The 22,255-nt window shown below is 45.2% G+C and overlaps 1 protein-coding gene across 2 annotated transcripts in view; it reads right to left on the bottom strand.

The window, feature by feature from the left end:
• Positions 1–22,255, bottom strand: part of ITIH2 (inter-alpha-trypsin inhibitor heavy chain 2) — a 43,721-nt gene that overhangs the window by 6,655 nt on the left and 14,811 nt on the right. For both annotated transcript variants that reach the window (XM_008268046.5, NM_001082647.2), the window contains 10 exon segments: positions 18,558–18,665; positions 17,889–18,017; positions 16,440–16,556; positions 11,770–11,938; positions 10,726–10,851; positions 8,878–9,059; positions 6,378–6,563; positions 5,907–6,046; positions 3,707–3,876; positions 1,654–1,791 (listed from right to left, as the gene is read on the bottom strand). In XM_008268046.5, coding sequence (XP_008266268.3) covers positions 1,654–1,791; positions 3,707–3,876; positions 5,907–6,046; positions 6,378–6,563; positions 8,878–9,059; positions 10,726–10,851; positions 11,770–11,938; positions 16,440–16,556; positions 17,889–18,017; positions 18,558–18,665 — 1,465 coding nt within the window.

Consider the following 22,255-nt stretch of genomic DNA (forward strand, 5'->3'; position numbering starts at 1 on the left):
AGCAACCTACAACTAACTGCACAGGAAAGCCGAGGAGGCAAAACTCACACAAAGAAATACATTGCACTTGGGGTGGGCATTGTGGCATAGTGTGGTAGGTAGGGGGCTTGGGGTGCCCACATCCCATAGGAGTGCCTGGTTCAAGTCCTGATTTCTCTGTTCCAGTTCAGATTGCCTGCTAGTGCATACCCCTGGGAGGTAGCAGGTGAGGCTCAGGTGGGCACTGGGGGAGTGAACCAGTAGATGGCAGATTGTTCTGTCTCTCTGATTCTCTGCTTTTAAAATAAAAATGGAAATAAATAAATATTTGAAAAAGAAGAACACATTTCAGTGAATTTGAGGTGATACATCTACTACCCCTACTTCCCACTGAAACCATTTGTAGACAGATTGTGACGGAGCAAAACTAGGATTTTTATATGGCAGCAATAGAAAAAAAAAACCTGCAAAATAACATGCTCATATAGGAAATGATTGTAATGCATTTTGATCTTAAAATGTGTAGCTCCTCATCTTTAATAATAGCTCCATTTTTTAGCAACTATTATTTGCCAGCTCTTTAGATACGGTTTTGCATTTCATTGGCGATTAGCTATCAATATGTGTATAAATAGGATTATGCCTAGTTTCAGTATGAAGGAAGTGAGAACAGAAACTTTAAGGAACTTCAAAGAATGTTCTTTCCACTGCTACCCCATTGACCCCACTTCTCCATTTCAGAGGATTTCTCTCATACAGCTGGAAATGCATACTATAACCCGAGCTGCCCATCCCTCAAAACTCATACGCTGAGGCCCTGGCTCTCTGCATGTTGGTGTTTGGAGGTGGGGCCCTTGGGGAGTCCTTTAGTTTAGATGTGGTTGGTCATGAGAATGAGGCTGTCATGATAAATTAGGGCCCTCTCTCCTTCTTCCACTCTCTTTCTCCATGAGCACGTCAAAAGAAGAGGCCGCTTGCTCGTCCAGGGAGGTGGCAGCTGCCTGCAAGTCAAGCCGGGAGGCCTCAGAATGAGTCATACTGGGCTCAGACTTGATCTTGGATTTCCAGCCTCCAGAGCAGTGAGACAGAAACGCTCGGTTTTCAAGCCCAACCCCCGACTCCTGCTCCAAGTCTGTGGCGCTCTGGTATGGCAGCTCCAGCAGGCTAATGCATGGAGCTTTCTTCTCTCACTGGAAGGCAGTGATGCTTGTTAAAAATCACCTGTTGGGGCCAGCACTGTGGCACAGCAGGTTAAAGCCCTGGCCTGAAGTGCCGGCGCCTCATATGGGCGCCGGTTTGAGACCCGGCTGCTCCTCTTCTGATGCAGCTCTCTGCTATGGCCTGGGAAAGCAGTAGAAGATGGCACAAGTCCTTGGGCCCCTGCACCCATGTGGGAGACCTGGAGGAGGCTCCTGGCTCCTGGCTTCAGATCGGCGCAGCTCTGGCCGTTGCGGCCATCTGGGGAGTGAACCAGTGGATGGAAGACCTCTCTCTCTGTCTCTACCTCTCTCTCTAACTCTGTCTTTCAAATAAATAAAATAAATCTAAAAAAAAAAAAAAAAGTCACCTGTTTTCCCAGTACACACTTATATTTTCCTAATGCACTTAAATGCTGCCCAGGATTCTGATTGGTGTAGGAGGCAGAAGCTGCACTGGATTTTTTTTTTTTTTTACCTCTCATCACATGTGGAGGGGGCGTGGACTCCAGCACGGGAGCTCCGGCCAAACGCATGGGGACTACTGGTGTCGGGGCAGCGTTGGCCCAAGAAGGGATCCCATTCGAAGGAACTTTTTCACCGTAATACAGGGCACCTGTGTAGAAACACCCGCATCCGTTAGTTTCCAGGTTTACTTTTCCCAGGAAGTTGGTCAGAATCGCAAGAATCTGTTGCATGCAGCCTCCAGTTCTCAAGCAAGGTTTCCTCCTCCTGTTTTTACCTAAGTGAGGGTCTACAGGGGAGGGACCCCTCTGCAGAGCTGGGCCAGGGCCTTATGCCGACAACACTGGCCAGGGTGACAACGTCCAGCAGTGGTCCTAGATCCCTGGAGACAGCTTCCTGGAACTCAGCACACAACCACGGCAGTTCAGTTGCCCAAAGAGGTCCTTGCTGGTGAGAGATTTTATGCTGCCTTCCCACAAAAGGTTTGTTGCTCAGTCTGCCTGTCCTTTACAAAAAATGCTTCAGCTTATTGCAATTGGGATGTCAGAAGTCAGAGTTCCAGGGCTGGTGCTGTGGTGCTGTGGTGCTGTGGCGTAGCAGGTAAAGCTGCCTCCTGCAGTGCTGGCATCCCTTATGGGTGCTGATTCAAGTCCTGGCTGCTCCACTTCCAATCTAGCTCCCTGCTGTTGACCTAGGAAAAGCAGCCAAAGATGGCCCAAGTGCTTGGGCTCCCCGCACCTACGTGGGAGACCCGGAAGAAGTTCCTGGCTCCTGGCTTTGGATCAATTGGTTCAGCTGCAGCCATTGGAGATATTTGGGGAGTGAACCAGTGGATGGAAGACCTCTCCCTCTCTCTCTCTCTCTCTCTCTCTCTCTGTAACTCTGCCTCTCAAATAAATAAATAAATCCATAAATCCTTAAAAAAAAAGCTGATCTAGATGAAAATTTTGACACTTAGAGACTTATGATCATAATTTTAAATTTGTTTAAATTTTAAAAATGTTTAAATTAAAATTTGTAAATATATCTTTCCAGCAGAGAAATAGGGTGATCAATAAAAAACTTTCATATGTAAAAATATATTAATTTGTTGTATAGTTCTTTCAGGAAAATGGAATGGAAATACAAGTTCAACTAGAAAAAGAAAAACAATATGACATTTCCAATAATTAAAATAGAGTTTTTTGGGGCTGGTGCTGTGGCATAGCAGGTAAAGCCACCGCCTGCAGTGCCAGCATCCCACATGGGCACTGGTTCAAGTCCCGGCTGCTCCACTTCCGATCTAGCTCTCTGCTATGGCCTGGGAAAGCAGTAGAAGATGGCCCAAGTCCTTGGGCCCCTGCACCTGCATGGGAGACCCAGAAGCTCCTGGCTCCCGGCTTCAGATTGCGCAGCTGCAGCCGTTGCTGCCAGTTGGGGACTGGACCAGTGGATGGAAGACCTCTCTCTCTTTCTCTCTGCCTTTTCTTCTCTCTCTGTAATTCTGACTTTCAAATAAATAAATAAATCTTTTAAAAAATAGAATTTTTTGTTAGCAGGTGCTGGCGAATACCAAACTCTGCATTCTATTTCACTTGATATAATTAAAACCTGATGTAACTGCTTATTTTAAAAGATCAATATTTACAGTGTACCAGAAATACATTTGTTGCAACTGTTTAAACAAGATGAAAAATTTTAACTGTTGGTTTCAAAAAATGAGTGTAGAGAAGACTGGTATTTGGTGTAGAGATTAAGACAGTGCTTGGAACAGCCATATCCCATGTTGGAGTGCCTGGTTTGAGTTCTAGCTCCATTCCTGTTTCCAGCTTCCTAACAGTGAGCATCATGGGAGGTAGCAGGTAAGTACTCAAGTACTTGGTCCCATTACCCATGTAGGAAACCTGGATGGTGTTCCCAGCTCCTGGCTTTGACCTGCCCATTCCCAGTTTTTATAGACATTGGTGGACTCAACCAACAGATGGGAGCTCTCTGTCTCTCTGCATCCCAATTTTTTTTGTCTCTCTCTTTCTTCTTTCTTTCTTTCTCTCTCTCTCTCTCTCTCTCTCTCGCTATAAAACACAGACCTGCACAGCAAGAATGGTCCTGTGGAGGGGAATCGGCCAGCATGCGCTCATCCCCGGCATCGTTCTCAATCACCATCGAGGTGAGTGGGGTCACAATATGATGTTCCAGAGACATCTGCAGGATTGTTTTTGTAATTCTCCTCTTGGTAGCAGCTGTAGGAGCCAGGCTTCTGTGTTCAGGAAATAGAGGCATTAAAGAATGTCACCATTTGTAAAGGTGGACTCAAATCCCACAATCCTCCCCCCGTCTCCCAACTCCTGTTGTCCACCTGGGCAGGATGAGGGACATGAGGTAAGAGCAAAACACCCTGGCTTCCTGAAGCTTAGTCTTTTATCTAGCTATGCAGCCCCAAGCGTTGTTGCTGTTTTTAGAAGTCTTTATTGTTTTTTAGGGCGGTTTGAAGTTCACCACTAAATTGAGCACTAGACACCGAGAGATTTTTCCATACTGCCCCGGGTCCCACAGAGATATAGCCTCCTCCACTATTGCCATCCTATACCACAGTGGGACTTCTGCTACAATCGCTAACACATAATCACCCAAAATCCATAGCTCATGTTAGGACTCCCTATTCATGCTGTGTGGTCTATGCTTTGGATAAGTTCATTATGACCTGCACCCACCATCGTAGTTCTAGAGAGAATAGTGTCACTGCCCCAGAAATCCTCCTGGCTGCATCTCTTCATCTCCATCTCACCCTCACAACCCTCCAGCAACCACTGATTTTTTTTTTTGATCTGAACTATTTTTTAAAAAAAAACAATATTGAACTGCAGCAATTTACTCTATGCATTTAAATACATCCAGTGCGCTTCTGTCAAAGGGCAGAGAGTTTCCTCAGTTACTTGAAAGTCACAGCTCAGTTTTGCGTCTTTTTTTTTTTTTATATAATCTTATCCACATTAGGGATTTCCTCTGTGAGTCCAAGTACACGATCATATTTCATCTTCCCAACCTAGTTCAGATGACCTTGTTCTGTCTCCTGAGATTCTGATCTACAAGGTGGAACAGGGCTCTGCAATAGTGACTTTTGTCCAACAGTCCCACAGAGTTCTGATGCAGGTGCTCTAGGGAGATGAGTTTATTATATCTGGAAAGTCCAGATATAATTTGGCGGAGAAGACGGAGGTGACACGCACAAGCATTAGGAAGCCTTGCTTTGGGTGATATCACAATTGCATAATCATAACATTTCTCTCTGGACAATAACCTGTACTTGAGAGAAAATGCAAATTGACTGCTGGTATACACAAGAACATGAATGAAAGCTCACAGGCATTCTACTGAATGAAAGAAGCCAGGAAAAAAAAATTGCATGAGCTTTTCTTTTGTAGGCAAAACTCATTGATGGTAACAGATGTGGAATAGTGGTTTCCACTGGAGGGTGGGGGATGCATGTTGAGAGGGAAGGAGAACAAGGGAACACCCAGTATTTTTACATCTGGATCAGGGCGGTGGTTACATGGGTGACATACACAAAATCTCATGAAATTGTACACATGTGTATACTTCACACATGTATTTTGTACCTCAGTTACAACAAAGAGTGAACCCAGGGTCAGCGTTGTGGCATAATGGACAAAGCCACTGCCCACAGTGCCAGCATCCCATATGGGTGCCGGTTCGAGTCCTGGCTGTTCCACTTCCAATCCAGCTCTCTGCTACTGGCCTAGGGAAGCAGTAGAAGATGGCCCAAGCCCTCGGGCCCCTGCACCAATGTGGGAGACCCTCAAGAAGCTCCTAGCTCCTGGCTTCTGAATAGCCCAGCTCCAGCCATTGCAGTCATTTGGGGAGTGAACCAGCAGATGGAAGACCTCTCTCTTTCTCTTTCTCTCTCTCTTTCTCTTTCTCTTTCTCTTTCTCTTTCTCTTTCTCTTTCTCTTTCTCTTTCTCTTTCTCTTTCTTTCTCTTTCTCTTTCTCTTTCTCTTTCTCTTTCTCTTTCTCTTTCTCTCTCTCTCTCTCTCTCTCTCTCTGTACTTTGCCTTTAAGATAAATAAATAAATCTTAAAAAAGACTGAACCCAGCTTTATTTGAAGTGCTAGCATCAGTGGAAGTTAATAATACAAATCCTGTATTGTTAATTTGCTGTCTTTCTTCATTCTGAACTCCTTCTGTGTCTGACTTCAAATACTCAGAGTGAACAATTCAGTCTTACAGATTGGTGTAAGTCTTACTGGTGATGTGCACACTCTTCTTACCGCTCAGCTAACAGCTGGTTGATTGTTAGGTAGGCCCATAATTTCTTGGTGAAATCAGGATCTGCATGCTTGTCTTTGGATAGAAATTCCTCCAAGTCATCCATCTGGGCCAGGGTTTCCAAGACTAACTCTGTGTTTGCCTGGACAATGGAAGGATCAGTTAAAATTCACCAGGGGGGAGCAGAAGTATAGCTAATCAGTTCACATTTCTAGAGCCTGCTTTGAGCAAGCAAGAGAGGTATGCACTTTAAAGGAACACACACACACACACACAAATGGAGGTGGGGATTAGGGCTGGGTGAAAGGTAAGGATTTCTGGAATAGTTAGGAGGAAAGCAGAGATATCCCCATGCCTTTTATTTCATGATTAATTCTCTGGGAATGCAGAATATTAACCTGCTAACATAGAAGACAGACTGTATGCAGGGAGAACACTTAGCATTTTCAGAATAAATCAACAAGCAGAAGTACCGAAGTTGCCGTGATAATGCTTTGTATTTGCTTCAACTTGTCAGGGTCAAATTTCCCTGCCACCACGATCTCTGAACCTCCAAAGTAATTGTGGAAACTGTTTTGAGTGACGTCTGTTACTGATGTATGAGGATAGTTGAACTGAACATTCCGGAGCAATGGAGTAGAGACTTGGTTGTAGAATTTCTACAATTCATGAGAGGAGAGAGAGAGAAATCATTATTGATTTGTAGGTCTAAAGCATTTTTTTTTTCTGAGATTCTTCATATGTTTAGCAGATATCTCAAAGTTTATTGCCATGAGATCTCTGGGACAAGGAAAAATACTCATTTATGTTAGATGAAAAAAGTGAGACGTGGAGAATAAAACACTTAATATTGCCTGATTTAAGAGCCCAGAATTTTTTCCCCTTTCTCTTATGATCAGTATGAAAAACTCATGAGTGTTCATGATAATAAAAGTCAGCTGGGTTGGTGGTCTGCATATTAGAATCTTTTTTTTTTTTTTTTTCTCTGTGGTTTTTTTTTTTATTTTTTTTTTATTTTTGACAGGCAGAGTGGACAGTGAGATAGAGAGACAGAGAGAGAAAGGTCTTCCTTTTGCCGTTGGTTCACCCTCCAATGGCCGCCGCTGCAGCCGGCGCACCGCGCTGATCCGATGGCAGGAGCCAGGAGCCAGGTGCTTTTCCTGGTCTCCCATGGGGTGCAGGGCCCAAGCACCTGGGCCATCCTCCACTGCACTCCCTGGCCATAGCAGAGAGCTGGCCTGGAAGAGGGGCAACCGGGACAGAATCTGGCGCCCTGACCGGGACTAGAACCCGGTGTGCCGGCGCCGCAAGGTGGAGGATTAGCCTATTGAGCCACGGCGCCGGCCCAGAATCTTTTTTTTTAACTTTTATTTAATGAATATAAATTTCTAAAGTACAGCTTATGGATTACTATGGCTTCCCACCCCCATAACGTCCCTCCCACCCGCAACCCTCCCCTTTCCCACTCCCTCTCCCCTTCCATTCACATCAAGATTCATTTTCAATTATCTTTATATACAGAAGATAAATTTAGCATATATTAAGTAAAGCTTTCAACAGGCACCCACACGGAATCACAAAGTGAAAAATACTGTTTGAGTCCTAGTTATAGCATTAAATCACGACGTACAGCACATTAAAGACAGAGATCCTACATGGGGAGTAAGTACACAGTGACTCCTGTTGTTGACTTAACAAATTGACACTCTTGTTTGTGGTGTCAGTAATCACCCTAGGCTCTTGTCATGAGTCGCTAAGGCTATGGAAGCCTTTTGAGTACGCCGACTCTGATCATATTTAGACAAGGTCATAGTCAAAGTGGAAGTTCTCTCCTCCCTTCAGAGAAAGGTACCTCCTTCTTTGATGACCTGTTCTTTCCACTGGGATCTCACTCGCGGAGATCTTTCATTTAGGTCTTTTTTTTTTTTTTTTTTTATTTCCCAAGAGTGTCTTGGCTTTCCATGCCTGAAATACTGTCATGGGCTTTTCAGCCGGATCCGAATGCCTTAAGAGCTGATTCTGAGGTCAGAGTGCTGTTAGAATCTTAGCCCTTCCTGGTTGCCAAGTTTAAATATGGTGCTGGTGCCAATAGAGGGCAGGAAGCCGGCACCGCGGCTCACTAGGCTAATCCTCTGCCTTGCGGCGCCAGCACACCGGGTTCTAGTCCCGATTGGGGCGCTGGATTCTGTCCCGGTTGCCCCTCTTCCAGGCCAGCTCTCTGCTGTGGCCAGGGAGTGCAGTGGAGGATGGCCCAAGTCCTTGGGCCCTGCACCCCATGGGAGACCAGGAGAAGTACCTGGCTCCTGCCATCAGATCAGCGCGGTGCGCCGGCCGCGGCACACCGGCCAAGATGGCCATTGAAGGTTGAACCAATGGCAAAGGAAGACCTTTCTGTTTGTCTCTCTCTCTCACTGTCCACTCTGCCTGTCAAAATAAATAAATAAATAAATAAAATAAATATATGAAAAAATAGAGGGCAGGGAAAGTATGTTGTTTTCCTATCCTGTATTCCTGTCCATTTCATTAAAATAAACAGGAATTTTTTTATCTTATATTTAAGGAAGTGTGTAGGCCACAGGATGAACTGTTTTACATGATAAAGAAATTGATGTCCTAGATGCCCACGCACTTCAAAGGGGAAACAGGTGGGCGAGGTGGTAAAGAACACCAGTTTCTCAGTGGGACTCACGGGCACAGAAGCTTTGATGGTGCTGCAGCAGACCTTGTTGAATGGGTGGGGAAGTGCATCCTCATCGCTCAACTACCTCACATCTCACTGTTTGTGCAGAAAAACATTATAGCAGAGGGTAATGGGCAAGAAAGGGATCCAATGCTCCCTTGATCCTTGTGACAGAACATGACTGAAATAATGTCAATTTTGAGTTAAATTTGTCCATACTTTTCAGACACCAAATACATGTAGTTAGATGATTTTGAGTGAATTTTAAAAAAAAGAGCAGAAGAAAAAGTTACCTTGAGCTGGGAAGATGTGTCCTGGTTTCCATAAATCCTTTGAGCAATTCCACGGTTTTCATTGGAAAGTCTCTTCAAAAAGTCATAATCAACATCAAATCCTATGCCCAGACTGAACAAAGATACATTGTCTTGTATGTTCTGCTTCACATTTTTCTGAATTTTTGACAATTTTAGTTCACCTGAAATTGATGATGACAGATAGAAAAGGAATGAATTGTTTTTGAAAAATCCAGGGAGGACAGTTAAGCAAAATTTGTCAAAATTAAAAATGCACTTACTATTAGATTCAGTAATTCAACTCCTACAAATTTTTCTTGCAGACACACTCATACATGTTGAAAATGAAGTGTAGGCAGTGGTGCATAGCAACACAATTTGGGAATAGCAGTGTTCACCAATAAGGAAGGTTGGCAAAATTGTTATATTATACATAGAGAGATACTATGCCATTATTAAAAAGAACATAGTGTCTCTTCATGCATTTATAGCAAATATTCTCAAAAACACATTTTTCCCATAGGAAAATAGATAAATATTGGTGTATGTGGGATGCATTTGTATACATATATGCAAATATGCATGCATGTATATGTGTACATAGATATAGATATGTGTGCAAATATGCATATATTTTGTATATACAAATAGGATATTCATACATGGAATCAGTGACTGACTCCAAGACAGGAACAAGGCAGATGGGGGACAGAAGTAAGAAACAGATTTAATTGTTTTTGCCAATTTTTCCTTTGTTCCTTCTGATTTTACTCAAAATTTGAATTGTAAAAGTAAACTGATCTGAAGGAGGAAAACACTGAATCTGTGATAAGTACATGATAACTTCTATTCTAGTCTCACTGTTAATGAAATGATTTTCTCATTGTCTTTCTCAAAGACAATGCCATTATTACTGTCACATCCGATTTCGTCCTGTTTAGCCAAGTCAGGCATGGGTTGGATACAGTGCTGGCCTACCTGACAACACACTCAGGCAACATAACCTAGCATACATCGTTACTTACATTTATCAGTGTAAAGACACCATGCACACAAGAATAAAAGAGTAGAGTAGGGAGATAGACACCATTTTGTGGAGAAGAAAAATGATTTGGTTAGATGGTATCTGAGAGTTGTCACTTCTCTAGCTGCAGCTGGGGGCAAGGTGGAGAATAAGAGATAAGACACTACTGCGGCCTCCAGAGGTACTACTGGGAGAAATACCCATCATTCACAACCCCCGAACCTTCATACACCTCCCATTGAGGAAATCAGCGTATTTCACAAATGCACACCAGCAATCCTCACATGCCAGTACACCTCAAACTTCAATGTCTTCATACTGTGAGGTGAAACGGAGGCAGTGAAGAGCATCTCCAGGGGCCGATGTTGTGGCATAGTAGGCTAATTGCCACCTGGATGCCGGCATCCCCTATGGGTGCTGGTTCGAGTCCTGGCTGCTCCACTTCCAATCCAGCTTCCCATTAGTGGTCTGGGAAAAAAGTTCAAGATGGCCCAAGCACTTGGGTCCCTGCACCTTCTTGGGAGACCTGGAAGAAGCCTTGGCTGTTGTGGCCACTTGGGTAGTGAATCAACATATGGAAGATCTCTCTCTCTGTAATTCTAACTTTTAAATAAATATTTTTTTTAAAAGGAGCAGTTCTAAAGGTATCTGAGGATTGGGGAGGGAGGCTAGTACTTCAGGGTCAGAAGTCTTTTAGGAAGCATAGGCGTAAAATGTTACAGAAACTTGGGCAGATGCCATTGGAGTTCCCATTTTAAGCAAAGGCCATTTGTAAGACACAACATTGAAAATGTTCGTCTAGAGAACATGGAAGCAATACTTGCCCACGGTTGGATCTCCATCCGAAACTAAAATGATCAGAGAGACAGAGTTGGGATCCAGTAGTCCCATGTTATTGGCTTCATTCAAAATAAAGATGGCCCGCAGGAGTGCTTCGTTGATGTTTGTGCCTGTTGAAGGAATACAGTGTGTGGTTGCATATGCTTTCTTTCTGTACACACAAACATCGCATCTTGGAATCAGATTCATCTGTCTGGTGGAAACTTATGTATAATTTATTCAATATAAAAGTATTTGAGGGACAGGCATTTGGTGCAGTGGTTAAGCTGCTGTTTGCGACGTACACACCCCGTATCAGAGTGCCTGCGCTCGGGTCTCAGCTCCTCTCTCCACTCCAGCTTCCTGTTAATGTGCACCCTAGGAGCCATCATGTAATGTCTCAAGAGCCTGGGTCCTTGCGTCCCTTGGGGGAAATCTGAATTGAATTCCTGGACCCTGGTTTTATCTTGGTCCAGTTTCAGCTCTTTCAGACATTTGGGGGAGTGAACCTGAGGATGGGAGATCTCTGTCATTCTCTTAAATTTTTTTTTAATTAAAAAATCTTTGTTTGTTTTCCTGGTGACATAAATTTTGCTCATCCTGGTCAAGATCTTCCTGTGCAGTAAAAATATTCACTGTGCATAAACTAGGTAAACTAGCCTTTTAGACATGAATCAGCCCTCTTAAAGCAGCAGCTATTTGTTTTGTTAAACACCCGACTTAAAGGTCCTCAATCAACTTTGCTGAGATACTCTGAAGACAGTTACATTTTGTGCTATGCAGATGATAAGGAAGGGAGTGTCATTTACTGAACTTTTCTGTAAAAGGTTGGAGTGGTAAAAACAAGTATGGTCTGAATTACATATACTTTCACTACCAACTTAGCATTCATCATTTGCCGGTAAGTGTATTATTTAAGATAGACCATTGCAGGCTGGGCAAAGGCCCCTGTGGTAGAGAGTAATCTTTCTTAAGGATGCTTCCTTAAGTGGACCAAGATTTGAACTGTATAGAAGTTTCTCATTGGGCTTTAGGCCAATACCACTCACCTCCGTTGGGCTGGATTTTCTCAATGTACCTTTTGGCATCTGCAATCTGTGTTTTAGTGGCTGAAACTAAGTCATTTCTCCAGGTTCGGATGTTGTGGTTGAAGTCAACCACAGAGAAATGGTCTTCTGCTCTTAAGTCATCCAAAATGGTCTTCATTGCTTCCACAGTCTATTTCAAAAGAGAGTGAAGGGGAGAGGGGTCTCATTACATAAACTCTAAGCTTACAACGAAACTAGCAAGACTGATCATTGATCCTCATCATCTTACAAACACTGACTCAACATATACTTCCTCTGGAAAATGCCTTAGACCCTCCCTTATGTGTTCTGGACATGTATCGTTGGCTTCTTTGGACTTAAGCTTTTACTGTATATTATGTTATGCACAAGAGGCTTGTCTGGTCTTAGTTAAAGTTAAGAATCACAAACTTCAGGAGCTTACTTGGTGGTGCCTGAAAATCAAATATATCTCTAAAGTCTCTCTATTCACCCGCTCTTTAAATTCTTTCTCATCTTCTTTCTTTTTAAACCATCAAAATCTCCCACCTCAGGTATCTCAACTGATGATCTCCATAGAGAAACCAAAGGAATCAGAAGAAAATTTCCTCTGACTCCCACCACCATAAACTTCCAGCTGCCAATGTTTGTCCTTGTATAGTTTTCCTTCCAGCCTAGTAATACAGAGAAACCAGCAATATTTTTACCAAATGTAAAACCATGCACTGTGAACTAGATTCCATCCCCTCTCATCTACTGAAGAATATGGCTCTAGCAATTCTTTTTGCCTCTTTTTTCCTTTGTTCCTTCTGATTTTACTCAAAATTTGAATTTTAAAAGTAAACCGATCTGAAAGAGGAAATGAAGGGTGCATTTCCATAAATATAACTAATACTGTTATTTCTCACCCCTTTAAAAATCGTATTTATACCACTCTCTCCATTTCTGAGCTTCCCTTTGCAGTAAGATTCCTTGAAAGAATTGTCTGATCACACTGTCTCCAGATTTTCTCTTTCTGTTTCTCTTAAAGCCACTCCATTCAGGTTTTCATTTTTATAACTACTTTATAACTGCCTTTGTCAAGGTCACCAGTGACCTTGACATAAAATCTAATGCACTGTTTTCATTTCTCGTGAAACTCAGTCCACAACCAGCATTTGAACTAATCATTTGCATCTTCTCTGCCTCATTTGTCTTCAAGGGGTTCTTCTCCTCCTCTTATGAGTTGCTTTGTACTATTTCTGTTGATTTTTCTTCTTCTCTATAAATTTTTTAGAAGATTTATTTTGGTGCCAGCACCATTGCCACCCAGGGTCTGCATTAGCAGGAAGCTGGAGTCAGGAGCAGAACCTGGTATCAAAGCCTGATACCTGATATGGGGCATAAGTCCTCCTTTTCTTTTCTTTTTTTTTAAAGATTTATTTGAAAGTCAGAGTTACATAGAGGGAGGAGAGGCAGAGAGAGAGAGAGAGAGAGAGAGAGAGAGGTCTTCCATCCGATGGTTCACTCCCCAGATGGCCCCAATGGCCGGAGCTGTGCCGATCCGAAGCCAGGAGCCAGGAGCCTCTTCTGGGTCTTCCACACAGGTGCAGGGGCCCAAGGACTTGGGCCATCTTCTACTGATTTCCCAGGCCGTAGCAGAGAGCAGCCAGGTCTTGAACCGGTGTCCATATGGGATGCCAGTGCTTCAGGCCAGGGCGTTAACCCACTGCACCACAGTGCTGGCCCCAGTCCTCCTTCTCTTAACACCAACCCCCACAAATTCTTAACCCTGGAGGGCTCTATAGCTCAGTCTTGGTTCCTTCTTCATCTCTTCCTTGGCATTCTCACATACTCTCAGTGCTGTAAATTTCCTCTCTATGCTGATGACTCCACATCTCACTTCTGAACACCAGACTTGTATAATCCCCACCTTCCTTGACATGTCTGCTTGGATGCATCTCCAGGGCAGGCATTTGGCGTGGCAGTTCAAATGCCACTTGCAAACCCAGCCTCCCTTATCAGAGTGCCAGGGTTTAAGTCCCATCTCTGCTCCTGATTCCAGCTTCCTTCTAATATGTTCCCTGGGAGGCAACAGGTGATAGCTCAAGTACTCGAGTCCCTGCCCCATATGGATTGAGTTTCTGTTTCTTGTCTCCTGGCTTCGGCCTGACCCAGCCCTGGTTGTTGTGGGCTTTTGAGGAATGAACCAGTGAATGGGAGATCTCTCTCTGTCTCTGTTTTGCGCTCTCTCTCTCTCTCTCTCCCTGTGGCCCCTCCTCCTTCCACACCAGTCTGATCTCAGCACAGCAGCCAGAGAGGCTGTTCAGTACACATCAGATCATGTCACTCCTCCGTGCGTTGCCTCTGCCTCCCCTGTAGCTCTCTATCTCTAAGTAAAGGTCAAAGTTCTGATGGGGACTTGGCAAGCTTTCCATGGTCTGCCCGGCCCCTTATGTCCCAAGCCTCATCTTCCACCAGTCTCCTCCTCTGGCTTTCTCTCTGTTCTGCAAGTGGCTCATGCACTTAGAACCATTGCACAGGATGTTACTCTACCTCTAGCAGTCTTACCCTAGATATTGGACAACCTTCCCCTCACCTTCTCAGGGCATCCTCAAGGGTCTTTTCAATGAGACCACTTATTTAGTTGACAAACTCACTTAAAATTTCATTTCCCTGAAACTAGCACTTCTCATCCCTAATATACTTCTTTTTCTTTCTTTAAAAAATGTTTTTTTAAAATTTATTAATTACTTATTTGAAATACACAGAGAGAGAGAGAGAGAGAGAGAGAATCTTCTGTCTACTGGTTTACCCTCCAAAGACCTGCAACAGCCACAGCTAGGCCAGGCCAAAGTCAGGAGCTGGAACTCACTCTGGGTCTCCCACGTGGGTGGCAGCAACCTAGTTACCTGCACCATTACCTGCTTCCTTCCAAGGGGCACATTAGCAGGACACTGGAATCAGAGGCAGAGCTGGTACTGGAACCCAGGGTCTCTGTTATGTGATGTGGGTCTCACACAGTGCCTCAAATGCTGAGCCACAACATCTGTCTATACTTTTTCTTTAAAAAATATTTTTTGATAACACTACCATTGGACATATGTTTAAGCTTATTTATTACATGTGCTATTTATTCTCTGTTCCTCCTGTACCCCCCTCTCCTCCCCATTTACATTCTATAAACTCTATGAGGGCAGGGATGATTTTTCTTCTTTTCTGTTCATGCTTTTGGTCTGTTTTGGTTCCTATAAACTCCTGATACACAAGAGGTACTTCACAAATATTTGTTGGATGAATGAATGACGGAAGGAAGACAGTGATGAACAAATCACTGTAGTAGAGCATTCGTTCTCAGTTGAGGGCCATGAGTTTCCCAAGGACACTGGGCAATAGCTGAAGTCATTTTTGATTGTCGTGACCTTGGAGATTACACCACTGGCATCTTGTGGGTAGATTATGGTGGTTGTTAACCGTCCCTACAAGACACAGAACAGCCCTCCCACAACAAAGAATGATCCGGTCTAAAATGTCAGTAGTGCCAACAGCTGTACAACCCTGTATTGGGGCACAAATGCATGTTTTGGGGTCCATGAAGGACACGGACTTCTTCTGTATTCCTTACAGATTCTAGAACACTAGTGAACACGTGGGTGGTCAAACACAGTTGTGAAGTGGGAACTCATTAACTGAGCGAGAACTCATCCAAATTGGTTGCATGGATGGATTAGTGGGTAACTAAAGACATTTCCTTATTTGTTGGAATTGTGCCTCTCCCATTTCTCAGTAAGACTACATGAAGCCCCAAACTGGAAGCCATGAGACAGGATAGCCACCCTCAAGCAATTACAACATAATTAGAAATAATATCCATATGAAGATTTAAAAGTTACTGTGAACAGTGGCAAGATATTAAAGAAAAATGGCAGACGCCACGGCTCACTAGGCTAATCCTCCACCTTGCGGCACCGGCACACCCTGCTCTAGTCCCGGTCGGGGCACCGGATTCTGTCCCGGTTGCCCCTCTTCCAGGCCAGCTCTCTGCTGTGGCCAGGGAGTGCAGTGGAGGATGGCCCAAGTGCTTGGGCCCTGCACCCCATGGGAGACCAGGATAAGTACCTGGCTCCTGCCATCGGATCAGCGCGGTGTGCCAGCCACAGCACGCCGGCCGCGGCGGCCATTGGAGGGTGAACCAACAGCAAAAGGAAGACCTTTCTCTCTGTCTCTGTCTCTCTCTCTCACTGTCCACTCTGCCTGTCAAAAAAAGAAAGAAAGAAAAAAGATATTAAAGAAAAATATTATGCAGAAGAATTGAAAATATAAGTATATAGTGCAGAAGAGTGATCAGAGTGAAAAGAAGTTACAGGGAGGAAATTTTTCAGAGGGGCGTTCTGAGATGGTTTTGCAAAGAAGTGCTGGATACAGAATAGAAAAGAGAGGAAGAGGGGGAAGAGGAGGTAGGAAAGGGGAGATGAGAAGTTAAGGAGAGTGGACAAGGAAAGAATGACCAATGACCAGGAGTATGTGGGGCATTCATCCTGTGAACATAAAATAACATCAAGTGTTGGGAAGAGTTCACATTCTGACTCAGTAAGCTCAGCCCCTGAGTTCTAGCACTAGGAGGAGAGGAGAGGCCGGGTGATTGCATTCTCTGGAGAGGGTCCGCATATCAGTGCCAGCAGGGGGGTACTTACTTGCTTCATTTTAACTCCCCACATCGAACCACTAACATCGATGACAAAGAGGATGTTCTTGGGAATTGGTTCCAGGTTGTCAGGAGCAAAGAAGTGGACGAAATATCCATTAAATACCTGAAATATCAAACATGATTGTGAGTCAAATCATGGCAGTGTTTAGGGGACAAGGAGACAAGGGGCCTCGGGGACTAAAGGAGGAGGGATGAGGCATGGAAGAAGGAGTCTTGCTGCCCATAAAGAAGAGAACAGCGGTGGCCGCTGGCTCCCATCAGCCTCTCCCTTCTCCTCCAGCTCCCTATGGTTTCTCTTGCTCAGCAGGGAATTCTGCTCCACCCCACTCTGCTTCACACTGTCTTCATCGCCAGTCTGTCCCCAGCGTTCTGCTAACCAGCTGTGAATCGGGCAGAGTCCCTGCCCTCACGGAGCTCACAGGTTGGCAGAGGATGTGGGGAGTGGGGCCACTTGCAGCACAATGTACACGTCATGCTTAGGAGAGCCAAGGGCTCTGAGACGCTCTTGATGGAGGTGCATCTAACACCATGGAGGGAAGCCTCCCTAAGAAAAGGGACCTGAGGGGGAGCTTGGACTTTATGGGCACTGGGTAGGGTGGTGGAGGAGGGAGGAGAGTTCCAGACAGTGCAACTGTGAGAGAACATGGCACACTTGGAGGCTTTATAAGTAGTTCAACACCAGGGGGCCCTTGAATTCAAGAAATCAGGGTGGAGAATCAGCAGGACAGATTATGGAAGATTTCGCTGTGCTATTTTAGAGAACTGGGATTTTTCTCAAAGTCAACGGGAAGCAGCTCCAGTTGGGCTCTGGTTACTCTGTCATCTATCAACTGGATCACCTTATTTTCTTTCCATTGTCTGCTGGTTGCTTCTATGGGGACATTAGTGTCCAGTCTCAGGGCAGGTGGCTGTGGCTTCCAACACACTTCACCTTCTGTCCTGGCAGACTCACAGGCTTTGACATGCCCTAAGGGCTCTTACCTTAGCACAAGGACACAGGGAAGACACGACCAAAGGGGAGAGGGAAATTTCCAAGACAGTTCACAATAAACCTGGGCCATGGAATTCACCACTGCCTCTGGGTCTTTCTCTAGATTTTGGTTGTGTGTTTCTCCTTGCCCCATAATCTTTGTGATTTTTTTTTTTTTTTGGATCATCTATGTGCAAAGGACTGTGGGAGGTTAGCCAAAATTCTCATTTTGTAATTTTCATCTGGGAAAAAAGCATGAGACCCAAAGACCCTTTATTTAGTTTTTAATGACAGAAAAGAGAATATTTTGTGACATATTAGAGAAATATGGTTTCAATCCCTTCCCCACAGCCTCAACACTTGCCCCAGCAGTTGGAAACTATGTATAAGCGAGGGAGTTTGTACAACAAGGACCAGTTCTGTAGCCACGGTGTGGTAGTTCTACTGAAGTGTGTTTACACGCACCTCAAGTTCACCCGCCTTCTCTTCTCTGTTCACATCATACATCACCACCAGCTGGCCATCTACCGCAGTCTCCGAGCAGTTGGAGCACTTTCTCTGCTGTGCCACTGTGGGCTTGAAGGAGACATGTGCCTGGAAAGAACAGTGATGTTAGAATCTGCCCCTTCCAGGTGAGGGCTTGGTAGCTGCACCTGCTCATGCACACAGGTGTTGCCCGACGGCCATTCTGTGTCCAGTCAGCATCCACTACTGATGCAAGGGACAGAGCCAGGGTAGCATCTGCCAGCTCTGGGAAGAGTTTGTGGAAGGTTTCAAGAGGAATTCATAGCTGGTTAGTGTTGGCTGCTGCAGTAGAGAGATGAATATATTTTTCCGTGATTAATACAAATATATCATTTATTAGAGCAAAGCTCTCTTTTAGCTACTGGTCAATTGGATGACTGAGGGGAATGAGGCTACAAAAGAGACAGTCTCTGGGTTAAAATGGGGAATGCCATTTTGTGTATATCCTGTGGAAGGCTCTGGGCTCTCGCTAGAAATCAGTGTTCCTTCCTACAGCATCTTCTACTCAAGACCAGACCATTCTCTACCCTCCAGAGCACACAGCGGGAGAAAGGAACCTAGGAGCTAGTGGCCACTTCAATGCTTTGCAACACGCAGTGGTTAGGGTACCTTTTGGGGTCCTTTCAAGACAACTGGAACACCATCAAAATGGCCTTCAAATGTGTCAGGAACATGAAGAAATCTCAGTCCTTGAGGTTCAATTATCCACACATCTACCTAGAGACGGGAAGACAATTATACAAAACATTGAACGATTTTACTCTGCGGATTTGTCAAAAATAGACCATATTCTTCCCTGTGTTGGATCTTTTTATTCTTTCTGTGTCTTATTGTTTTGAGAAGACCATAGGGGCAAATTCCTAGGACTCCTGGCAAAGCCATAGCTGTAGCTACTGCTTCTTCAATGCTTGCCATATTTTCAGTATTGTGCTAAGCCCTTCACGTGGATTAATCCATTTCATTCTCACCACCACCACCACCACTTTCATCACTATTATTATTATTTGCTGTGGTTATTATTTGTTATGACTTCTTTTACAGATGCAGAAGCAGGGACTGACTCAGGTTACAAATGCAGAGCCAGGCTTCGAGCTCAGAGCCTGAGCTCTTGATTCCTTGCACACAGTACTTGACTTTGAACAATCATCTCCGGTTCCATCTTCTCAGATAGCATTGTTGCACTAGTGTTGGGTTTCATGCCACAATATTGTACTGGGGTTTATTTTTCAATTGAGAGCACCCATTTCAGTGTGAGGTCATTAGCTAGTGCACACACACATGCCTTTCCACTCTGCCTCTTCCTCATTTAGGATCATTTGCAACTGTGATGAACTATCTTCCTATTGGAAGGCCCTGAATCAGACCTACATCTTCTCTTTAAAAATTTTGTGAAAAAATATCATGGCCCTGGTTTGAGCAGAGCAACTTGTCTTTCCTGGTTCTTACACTCCGAGCACAAGATGATGTGAAGTTGACTTGCTTCCAAGATTTCTGCTACCTCCACAAGATCAACTATAATTCCCCGTATTGGCAAAAACTGTCTAGTAGAAGCAAATGGGCCAGAGGTCTCTCTGGTGGGTCTGACCCAGCCACTGCTGGTAGATAGTGGAGAAGCTCTTGAAGGAAAAAGCCCAGAGGACCTGCAGAGAACTGAGGCCTTGGCTTTCATTCTTCCGCAGATTCCACCCACAAATGGGTATCAGGGCCTCGGGACAAGGTTTGTTCCTCTGTGAGAGGATTCGCGATAGAAGGAGAATTTTCCCTTGAAGTGCAGAAGCCTTTAGCAATCCCGTGTTCAACTGGACACAGATACAACTGTAAAATCTGGTAACACTCCCCTCTCCCCTCTGCCGGGACAGTGAACATTTTGGGAAGTATGTGCTTGAAGCCCCACAGTTGGTTCGGCTGGGAGGTCAGGACCAGCCCCCACTGGCCTTGAGTCACAAACTATATTTGTTGCTCTTCTCAAAGGACTACAAGAGTCAGAATAAAAGGTTCCCCTTGTGTCCATCTCATTGGACACAACAAGGAGGTTTTAAGAGAGATCCTATTCTCCTTGGTTTCTGTAGGGGAGAAGGTAGTTCCAATTTGGGGGCCCTTCAGATGGTGATTAAAAGCCTTTGGGGGGGCAGGCACTGTGGTGCAGTGGGTTAAAGCCCTGGCCTGAAGCACTGGCTTCCCATATGGGTGCCGGTTCTAGTCCCGGCTGCTCCTCTTCTGATCCAGCTCTCTGCTATGGCCTGGGAAAGCTGTGGAAGATGGCCCAAGCACTTGGGCCCCTGAACCCATGTGGGAGACTCAGAAGAAGCTCCTGGCTCCTGGCTTCGGATCAGCCCAGCCCCGGCTGTTGCTGCCACCTGGGGAGTGAACCAGTGGATGGAAGACCTCTCTCTCTCTCTCTGCCTCTGGCTCTCTGTAACTCTGCCTTTCAAATAAAGAACTAAATCTTTAAAAAAAACGAAATGAATATGACAGCAAAGGTGTGTTTAAGTCAAATAGAAAACAAAGTGACTGCCAAAAGCATTGAGGTGATGAGGTAGGGGTGTGTAGATTGGCATCGGAAGACAATGAACTTATCATTCGTGGAACTCCTGCTATTTGTCAATTATTTCTGAAAGTTCATCTCACTGACAATTGAGGAAGGGAAGTATGGATGGTTTTCATAAGTGAGACCCAGGGTAGTTTGTCCCTGAAGAGCAGTGTTGGGGTTGGATGGTGCTCACCACCACCCCTCAGCTATGTTTACCTCCAGTATCTGGAACCTGTGAATGTGAACGTATTTGGAAAAGAGGTCTTCTGTGCAGATGTAGTTCAGTGAAGGATCTTGCGAACATCCTGTCCTACCTGGTGAGCCTTAAATGCAACGACCAGTGTTCTCATGAGAGAAAGGCAAAGGGAGGTTTGAGGTGCTCAGAGGAGGAGGCAGTGCGACCATGGAGGGAGTGATCAGAATGATGTTGGTGCTAGAATGACGTGCTTTGCATCATCTCTGAGACAGCAGCTCTGCAAGATAGACATCTTGTGGGGCCAGTACATCAAGGAGTGCCAGCAGCTGCCAGGCACCAAAAGAAACAAGGAAAAGACTGCTCCCGGTCGGCACCGCGGCTCACTAGGCTAATCCTCCGCCTTGCAGTGCCGGCACACCGGGTTCTAGTCCCGGTCGGGGCACCGGATCCTGTCCCGGTTGCCCCTCTTCCAGGCCAGCTCTCTGCTGGGGCCCGGGAGTGCAGTGGAGGATGGCCCAAGTGCTTGGGCCCTGCACCCCATGGGAGACCAGGAGAAGCACCTGGCTCCTGCCTCCGGATCAGCGCGGCGTGCTGGCCGCAGCGCGCCAGCTGTGGCGGCCATTGGAGGGTGAACCAAAGGCAAAGGAAGACCTTTCTCTCTGTCTCTCTCTCTCACTATCCACTATCCACTCTGCCTGCCACAGAGGGAGCGCAGCTCCACTGACACTTTGAGTTCAGATTTACGTCCTCCAGATGCAGTGAGGATATATTTCTGTGTCTGTGCTCACTTGTTAGGGCACCTCCAGAAAACGGCCAGAGCTAATAAGGAGCTCAACTGGAACTGAATTCTGGAAGGAAGTAGTGAGGTTGGCTCCAAGCCTGAAGGTCTTCAGAGCACCATACTGTGTTGCAGAGTTGCATGGCAACAATCACCACACATAGTGAAGACAAAAGAAGTAAAATAAGCCATGGGGCTAGTGTTGTGGCAAAGCGCATTAAGTTGTCACTTGGCGGCAACCCCATATCTGAATTCTGGTTTGAGTCCTGGCTGCACTGCTTCCATTCCAGCTCCCTGCTGATCCACCTGGGAAGGCAGCGGCCGATGGCCCAAATACTTGGGTGTCTGCAACCCATGTGGCAGACCCAGATGGAGTTTCTGACTCCTGGCTTTGGCCTGCCCTAGCCCTGGCTATTGCAGCCATTTGGGGGGTGAACCAGTGGATAAAAGACCTCCCCCCACTCAAATAAATGAAAGAAGCTTTAAAAAATGGAAGCTTCTGATCCAACTCTCTGCTATGGCCTGGGAAAGCAGCAGAAGATGGCCCAGGTCCTTAGGCTCCTGCACACGTGTGGGAGACTTGGATGAATCTCTTGGCTCCTGGCTTCAGATTGGCTCAGCTCTGGCTGTTGTGGCCATCTGGGGAGTAAACCAGTGGATGGACGGGGTCTCTCTCTCTCTGTCCTTCTACCTCTCTGTAACTCTGCCTTTCAAATAAATAAATAAATCTTTTTTAAAAAATTAAGCAAAATAAGCCAGACACAGAAAGACAATACTGTGTATTCTTTATCACATGTGTGTGG

Source organism: Oryctolagus cuniculus, chromosome 13 (genome assembly GCF_051225735.1).
Source record: "Oryctolagus cuniculus isolate XC-2025 breed Fujian yellow rabbit chromosome 13, ASM5122573v1, whole genome shotgun sequence".
Taxonomy (NCBI): domain Eukaryota; kingdom Metazoa; phylum Chordata; class Mammalia; order Lagomorpha; family Leporidae; genus Oryctolagus; species Oryctolagus cuniculus.